General features: G+C 33.7%; 1 protein-coding gene across 3 annotated transcripts; it reads right to left on the reverse strand.

Moving 5' to 3' along the window:
• Positions 1–176: 176 nt before the first annotated feature.
• Positions 177–4,098, reverse strand: LOC25483661 (iron-sulfur cluster co-chaperone protein HscB homolog). Of its 3 annotated transcripts, XR_005642223.1 has the most exons (8): positions 3,525–4,092; positions 2,639–2,735; positions 2,377–2,466; positions 2,050–2,115; positions 1,323–1,391; positions 1,044–1,186; positions 618–675; positions 177–455 (listed from the first exon to the last, which is right to left on the reverse strand). XR_005642223.1 is itself a non-coding variant. In XM_039827002.1 (7 exons), exons 1-6 carry the CDS (start codon positions 3,872–3,874, stop codon positions 1,049–1,051), a joined length of 810 nt encoding a protein of 269 aa, XP_039682936.1. In that variant the 5' UTR covers positions 3,875–4,094; the 3' UTR covers positions 177–455; positions 1,044–1,048. The 3 variants fall into 3 exon arrangements, 1 of the variants encoding a protein (XP_039682936.1); XM_039827002.1 differs by lacking the exon at positions 618–675 and having other exon boundaries at positions 3,525–4,094; XR_005642224.1 differs by lacking the exons at positions 177–455; positions 618–675 and adding an exon at positions 1,503–1,592 and having other exon boundaries at positions 1,124–1,186; positions 3,525–4,098.
• Between the last annotated feature and the right edge of the window lie 5,306 nt (positions 4,099–9,404).

Here is a 9,404-nt window from a genome sequence, read left to right on the forward strand (position 1 = left end):
CTCTCTTATTTGATAAAAATGAAATTTAATTATTCTATTGTTTCAGAAAACATCAAATAGTATAAGCAGGTATGAATGTTTTGATATCCACGCTGCAAAACACATAGGATCAAGTGTTTCAAATTCCCTAGGTGAGGAAAATACATACATACATATATATATATATATATATATATATATAACTTTATTGAATACATGAGTGTTGCTTTGCTGCATGCAGCGGACCTGAATGAGTGCTCATGCTAGGGATGTAGCTCATGGTGTGTGAAAACATGTAAACTTCGACACAGACACGTGCATAGCAAAGCAATAACGTCCATTGATACAAATGATGTAATCAAATGGTTATTTACTCAAAGGCCACTTCATTGGACTCAATGGATCAAATTCTTCGTAGTTCATACTCAGCACTGATCTACCATTTGCCCCCGAAGGCATAGCTCCATGTTGGAAACCTACACCAACATATTATCAATAATAATACGAAAATAAAGGAATTTGAGGCACAGTTACAAGCAGGGACAGATTAAGATAAACGATTCGAAAAATTTCAAAAATAGTAGTAAACTAGAGAAACAATATATAAGTAGAAGCATCAGTGGTTGAAAGAGATGTACATTTTATTCTGAAAGCCTTGATTCTAAAAGCCAGAACAAGCACAACAGTAACAATATCCTGAGAAATGATGATTAACAATAATGTCAGAAGAGGTACAGCAATGAATAAATCCTCAAATATATCTAGCACCAAAAAGCAAAAGACAGTTCACAAGGTTATTGAACCAAACATTTATCCCACACTTTTTATAAAGATATTATTGTACAATTGCACATCCCACATTTAATATTTACCAATCACATAAAATATGTTGGTATGAGATAAAAATAGCTACCATCCCATTATCATCATTTGTTTCTAAATTCTAATGTCTAAGCAAGCATGTAGAACATTTCACCTTAAGCTTCAATTCTTTTCAAATTTCTTATTTTCGATTCTACAAAGTATGGTGTAAGGAATGCGCCAAAAGAAAATTATTACATTACCTGTATCAAAGCTTCTTTACAACTTCCTCAATTACACGGGTATAATAAATCATTCTCCTAATTGCATTCTTTGCTTCTTCAAAGTCCCGCCTTTGAAAAGCATCAGCGAAGGCATTAGACCAACTTTGCATTTTCTCCTGCATCTGGATGAACATTCCAAGGATGATATGAAGAAAAGAAACAACATCAAAGCAATTATAATTCAAATTCTGTATTTGAACTGATTATGCAGTCTCTGTGCAGCACTTACGCCTTACTAAATAGAATTTTCAAGCATACCTCAGAGCGAATGTGATTCAAAGCCTCGGAGTTAGTTGCTTCTTCAACAGCTTCCCTGATTTCCATAATCTGCAGGAAATTTTAATAACAGAGTAGGATTAGAGTCGAGGTTAGATTTTCCTTGTGTAGACGAGTGAAATATGAGAAAAGAGATAGAAAGCAATATGCATAGATAGTTGCCATTATCCCTACCAATTAAATTCCAAAGTCCTATTTTATGTTCGGGCAAAAGCTGGGCAGTTGATGAAGTGAAAAAAGGAAAACGTTTACCTATAACAGAAATGCCACTTTCATTTCAATTGAACATATACATTGCTGCAGTTTATTTTTATACTTTTCTCATGTTATTTTCACTTCCATAGAAGTTAAGTTCAACGTTCTGACAGCTGAGAAAGCGTATTTTTAAATGGAAAAGGAATCTCAGATGCTAAAATAAACTTATTCATTATGATTTAAATATAATCAATTGCAGTAACTAAGTCATCGCAATTGTACGAATATTATATTAGTTATTCTTCAGATATTTTTTATATTTGTCTCTGGACGATAGAGACTCAGGTATTTAAAATTCAAATAAACTTTGAGAATGAGACGCAATTCAATCTTCAAAGAGAATAATTCTCCACTTATTTTCTGAAGCACTTGTCTCACTGTCATTCTGTTTACTACTGAAACCAACTTAAAAATAAATTTCATATTGTAAGCAAATTTGGCTTTATTGAGTTACCTCTGCTAGTAATTCAGGATCTGAAATTGTCTGCTCCTCGTCAACTTCCACTCCATCGAGTTTCAGCTAACAAAACACGGCGCAACATTACTTGGTGTCAAGCAAGAAGAAACAACTAACAATATAAAAGTAAAGAAAGTGATGGAAAGCCTGTTGCGACACATTTAATTTATTTGTTTCTAAGATCAAAAGAAAAATTTCCTCATCACATATCACAGGTATATCAATCATCACCATTGAACTTTTCATATGTTCAAAATTTGTGGAGATTTCCGCTACCATAACTATGCATCATCAATTTGAATCTTGGCGATGAAATATGCTTACCATGTAAATTGCTCTTGACAAAGGTTTGCTAAGTGTACGATATGCATCAATCACCCTTGCAGATTGTTCAGCAGCATAATCTCTTTCTTCCTGACCAATTGAGATGAACAAACAAATTTTGTTAGTCTCTCCGAAAACACCTCAACACATTCAACCTTTACTACCTTCCTTGCCCCAAATCTTTGAAACAAAAAGAGATATGACAAAGACATCGGGAGTATGAAATAAAAAGAAGAAAGGATATCCCCGTAAGAAGACAAACCTGAGATTTTGAATGCACCAAATCAGGATGTAGTTTCTTTTGCCACTCCTTGTATTTCCCCTCCAAATCGATACCCCCTACGTCATACTTCCTCTCCCTGTATTAAATTTAAAAGAAAAAAATTTACTTTTCAGTTTCTCTACTTATATATAGTACTATCCAGACAATAACAAATCAATAGATTTCTTTTCCTCCATCCCAACAACTTTAAACCATATATTGAAAGTCGCAATGGAACTCGAGTCAGAACTATAATAGACACGCAATTATGTCATATAAGAGAATACAATTTCTAGTAAGCCACCAAATTTGTCATTGATTTTGTAGGACGATCTCAAATTGGTCCTTGAGATTATAAACATGTCAAAAGATCCCCGACTCTGTCAAATTGTACTCATGTTAGAGACTAAATTGCTAGTTGGTGGTTAAATACAAGAACCAAATTGATAGTAAGTGATTAAAATACAGAGACATAATTGATAGTGAGTGGTTAAATATAGGGATCAATTCGACAATTTAATAGAGTCAAGGACCTTCTTGAAATATTCATAATCTCGCAAACATATTTGAGAGCTTTCTACAAAGTTAAGGACTAGTTTGATCGTTTACTTATACAATTTCCTCTTGCAGTTTGATGAAACACATTGCATAAACATACATGTATAAAAACTTTGAAAATAAACAAATTAATAACCTAAGATTAAAAATAAACAAACATGAATTTCCTATAAATTATCAAGTTTCAACTTCCTAAGTAAAACATTATGTGCTTCAACTCAACAAATTACAACAAACCCACTATTTATCAACCAATAAAAATCAAAACTTTGTTCACAATTTCAACACCCAAGGGCAGAAGAACAAAAACAAAATAAGAGAAACTTACAATCCAAAAATATCAAAATAGTCATTTGAACGATCAACAGGTTGAATACAGCGACACGACTGGCAGAACAAGAAAGGTGTTGATTGAGGAACAGCATGACAATTCCAGCATGTTGGTTGAAAATTCTGCTCAGGTTTTGAACATAAACTTTTTCTGCAAAATCTTAGAGACCCAGGTGAAGAATAATCGTAATTATGATATAGATGATGAGTATGATACGGTGTAAAGGGTGGTGATGGAGATTGAGGTTTAAGGTGAGGTAATAGACGTTGAGGAATCGAGGTTAAGGTTCGTGTTCGTGTGAAGTTGAAGAAGGTTGAAAGAGGTTTGGTGAGAAATTTCTTTGTCATTGTTGAAGAAGTAATTGAAGATTCCTGAAATTTGGGAGGGTGAAGAAATAAAGAATGAGTTTAGGAGACAAGTTAGATTCGGTGACAGAACACTAACACTTGATTTATTTGGTTTGTATCTGATACTTGTACGATGATAGTTTGTGCGACGTGTTTGGTTGACAAGTTTTTTCAAACAGTTGGTAGGTTGTAACTTGTAAGGGGAAGCGGGTAACCAGATTGTGTACAAGTACTATTGGTGAGGGACTCTAAACCATGAGGTATTTTTTTTACTATCATCTCGTCCATTTTTAAATGAGTGTCGTGTATAGTATTTGTGGTGTCTTTCATTTGTGTGGTTGTTATGGTCTAGATGTGGACAGTCTTTCTGACTTCCCTCGTGATCCAACAATGGTATCAGAGTTTGGTTCGACGAAGGGTACAACTGACTCCTTGGGTTTGAAGTCTTCCTGACACAGTCGGTTCCGTTGCGAAGAAAGCAACAACGGTAGTACAAGCAAGCATTTGCGGATGATCGGTTTTGTTGCGAAGAAAGCAGCAACAAAAGTACAAGCAAGTAATTGCAGATAAAAGAGCTTTCGCTTGAGGGAAAGCACGATGAATTGATGGGCTCACAATTGAGGGGGAGTGTTGTGTGCAAGTGTAAGTTATATGTTAGACATCTCAAAGAAAAGTGGAAGTTGAACATTTTATAAGTGAGAGGGCTCATAAACTCATTGTCTTAAGATTTTGGATAAAAGTGTGGCGTGTCTCTCACTTATGAGGTTGTTCAGGCCTAGATGTGGGCAGTTCCGCTGACTCCCCTCGTAACCACTCAAATTAAAACATCAATAATGTTTTAAAAAAGAATGACATTTTTAACAAACTAACATTATTTATTAGTGATTGTAAAAAAAACATTATTTATTAGTGGTGTATTTCTATCATCATAAATAAAAAGTGAATATAATTCTTTGGATGTACTATATTCCATAATTTTTTTAGGGTAGTAACAAAAAAAAACAAATAATAAAAAGAAATAATCTTGTATTGAAAAGTGTAAATTACATTCATTTTAATTTTTGTTTGTTTGTTAAAATACACTCGATTTGAACGGTTGAAGTATTTAGAGTGTTTGGATGATACAATTGAAAATTTAGATGAACTCAAATGATTTCCTTGAATTGAATTGATTTTTAAATATCTTGTTTGGGTAGAGTAATAAAAACAATATTGTTAAGATCGTCGTGTAAAATGGGTGAAGCCAAACAAAGGTCGTTTTAAATGTAATATTGTTGCATCTTTTTTTGAGCATTTGAATAAGGTTGGATTAGGGATGTGTATGAGAGATGAAAATGGTACTTTTGTTTTGGCTAAACAAGAATATTTCAGCCCCATCTGTGAGGTACACATTGAAGAAGTTCTAGGACTTTTATTTGCATTGGATTGGGTTCATGAGCTAAATATAGGACCTGTGAATTTTGAACTAGACGCAAAGAGAGTGGTGGATAGCTTTAATTCCCAAAATTGTGATGCTATGGAATTTGGGAACATCATTAGTCATTGTAAATCTCTTTGTATTAATTTTTATGAAAACTCAAGTGTCGGGTTTGTACGGAGACAAGCAAACAAGGCAGCTCATATGTTAGCTAAAGCGGCTTTGTTATTAGCTAGTTTTCAAATTTGTGTTGAAATACCAGATTGTATTGATCACATGTTGATAAATGAAATGCAATAGTTTTATTCCTCTAAAAAAAAATTGGACAACTTTTATAAACTTTAAAATATTTAGATAAAGTTTGAAATTAGAAAAATAAGTACCGATTTGAAATTTGGAATCTTTGGTTTTTATGTATCATTAGAAATTTCCTATATTTGGTTTCGACAAAATATTTTATAAATTTTCATTGTTTTGAAAATTCTCCAATATAATCATATAAACAGTGTAACTTTTTTTTGAATTGGCAAATATTATTAAACGCCATCCCGCAAGATGCAAGGTATGGACGAAACAAGATACAAATGGTGCTGCATATAGACGGTACACCATAACCACATAAAAACACCCCTAGAGATAAACACACCAAAACACATCACCACCTAAAGTAGACTCCAAAAAAAACAAGCACTGTAAACACGGTATCCACCACCGCCCATCGTCACTACTCACCCACAAATAACACCCTCAAAATAAAACTCCTAGACCCCAACACCCAAGCTGAGCCGCATTTCGAAGAGCACCTAACCGAAGGATCATGCAACTATCACAAACCTCGCGACCTCCGATCCACCAAAAGAGCACAACACAAATCCCAAAAACCAACTTAAGACAAAGAACTGACTTCCGATCTCAAATCAAAAGTGATCGGCCCACCAAACTATAGTACCAAAATAGCAGGGCACCCCTCGCCCCCGGTACACCAGAGAAAAACCAAACCAAGTCAAACAAAGATTGCAGCTAGACCCCGACTCCCGATCTCGAAGCCAAATGAATCGGCCCATCGAAAACCAACACATAATATGTAAGACGAAAGACATGGCGTGCGAAGTTTAAATAACAAACAAATCCAAAGGACAAGACTCAACACAGCGTGACACGCACCCCCCAAACTCCGTAAACACCTAAACCACCCAAAAAAAGCACAAACAAGAGCTAGAGACGACGAACATGGACCCATTTAACAAAGGTTGCTTCTAAAGGAAATCACCCCAACAAGCACACGCCTCCTCACTTAAAACACCAACCACCACTACACATCATCACCCCCAAAAACTACGTCTCCAAACCACCCCACCAAGAAACAAGCATTAACCCAAATACAGACCAAAAGGAAGATGAAACCCAACAACAAAACACGGGCAGCGACGCAGTTTGAAGCGGGAACACTACCTAGGTCGTAAACAGGCATCTGACGGTGACAAGGAGAAGGCATCTAGCGCCACAGTAAACACCAACCAATCCAAAAAGTGACAAGAGCCCACCAAACACAACCCAAAAAGGACCCAAAAAAGATCTGAAGGTACATGAATGACTACTACCGCCAACACGGAGCGTCTAAGCACCAAACCCTTTCGGGCATTATCTGGCGACTCAAGATAACATAAATGAAACAGAACAATTAAGGAACCATACCAAAATTACCTCCAAGTTGCACGAAAGAAGAACAACACCAACAGAACACAAATGACACAACACGACCAACACCAAAAACAACCACACCACCGACGAGGTACAGAGTATACATACGAGTAAGGAACCATATGCATACCCATGCCTCAATATCCCAACAATAAGAAGACCCAAGACCCGAAAGGAACAACACAACACCTGATGCCAAAAAGCCTAGGCATCGCACAATACAAGCTGCCTAACAACAACAACAACAACAAAATCTTCCCAAAAACCAAGGTACAGATAGAAAGCCTCATAAAACACACAACAAACACGTAACAAACAACAAATACGAAACAGACACGAACAAAAAACAAACGAAACCTCGGTGATAGATCTCCGGACAACAACCACCCAACGCACCAAACCCCAAAAGCGTTGAGATTGCCACTTGCGTCGGATTCGCTCGAAAACCTGCTGATCAAAACCGGATCTGAATCAACCAACCTAGAACGACCCACCACGTACCTTGCAAAGTCGGCGACTCAAAGAAACGACAACGACGGAGGGTTAAACACGGACGAACGGAAGCCACCGGCAGGAGAGCAAACTATAACCGACTAAAGTGACGGTGGTGCGGAGGAGAAGATCCTCGTCACACCACCCAAAACTGATATCAACATAGGAAAAGGAAGGTTTGGATATGTCGGATTGAAGAAAAGAGGTTGGGGCGGCACTACTGGTTTAAGAGAGAGGGTGGAGAAAGCTATAAACGGTTTAACTTATTTAGAAGAATTTGAATTACTTCAAAACGTTCTTTTTCAAATGTTTTCTATTATCCTTTTTTTTTGTCCTTGCATTCAATCCAACTCCTTCAAATGTAACCAAAAAAATCCAACTCCTTCAAACTCTTAAACAAACTTGGATGTAAAAATGATATTTTTAGAGAGAAAGCGGAACATGCATGCGAAAGTCACAGTTACTTTTAAAAACCGGTTAAAATATGGCAAATTCTATGGTACACTCAAAAATTTGAGTGTACCGGTGCACCAAATTACTAAATTAATATTGAAGCGAGATGTTTTTATGAAGAAAAAGAATTATTTTCTATCATTAACAATTATAATAATTAGATTTTATTTACCAAAAGTGTCGACGAAATAAAATTTACTTTTTTTGAATTTTTGTTACATATAACAAAGAATATTGATTATTTTTTATAAGAAAATGTTAAAAATTTAATATGATTCTTATAAACAATAAAATAATGTTTTTTCTTATAAAATGATGTTTCATAAAATATAAATATTAATAAATAACTCTTTATTTCATAAACTGATCGTTAAATTATAAATTTTTAAAATAGAAGTACCGGTACACCTCAATTTGTAGAAGTTCCCTTAAAATATATATGCTTACATGGCAATATGATAGTTTATTGGGAGACATTGTAAAACTATTTTACCTTGTATACCTTCATTTAACTCATCTTTAAATCCATGTAACCCTTAAACTCTAAATCCCGAACTTGATTACGATGATGGTATGTTAACATACTAGTGTAACGTCCCGTGCCAAGCACGGGATATATTTTATTTAAATTTTTTTAATATGATTTAAATTTTAACAGATTTTTTAAATATCATTGTTTTTGTTTCTTTTCATCCATAATTTTGGCGTTATGTAATATTTTATCTTCGTATTTAAAATTGAACAATAAATAATCATTTATTGAGATCAAAAAGTTAAATTTTATAGATAACTATTTTTGTGAGAGTGATAAAATAATCAACAAAAGTACAATTAAACCCAAAAGATAAAAACACTCTAAATAATTAATATATTTCTAAAAAATTAACTAATTAGTAAGAGTTTGTATTAACTTTGATTTGTCAGTCATTCAATATATCAAATGGATATGATTACCTATGTTTTAATTTTTCACTCTTAATAAAAATATTAATTTTTTACTTAATCACAATGATCTCTATGATCACAATTATAAATTAAAAAAAAACCTAAATTCAAAATTTTAGTTACATCTATTATTTTTCTTGGTTTCATAAATAATATTCATTGACATTACTTTTTTAATTTATGAAAATAAGCACATTTTTGAATAAAATTTACCTCATAAATATATGTATATTTTGTATTTCATTAAAAAAAATGAATTTTATTGTTAAATTTTGAATATAAAAAAAAGCATTAACAAATCATGTTTGATTTTATATTTGTGAACAAAAAATAAGTTTAAAACACAAAAATATTTTTAATATAATAGGTTATCGCTAATTATTCACACTTAGGGAAATTTAATTTTTGTATTTACTTTAGAATTTGTGTAAAGTTTAAGACATAAGTAAATTGTAAATTGAAAATATGGAAACTAATTTTTTTTTTATTGAAGTGTCAATACATGCAACGAAAACAATTTGT

Source organism: Medicago truncatula, chromosome 1, assembly GCF_003473485.1.
Source record: "Medicago truncatula cultivar Jemalong A17 chromosome 1, MtrunA17r5.0-ANR, whole genome shotgun sequence".
In the NCBI taxonomy this organism is placed as follows: Eukaryota; Viridiplantae; Streptophyta; class Magnoliopsida; order Fabales; family Fabaceae; genus Medicago; species Medicago truncatula.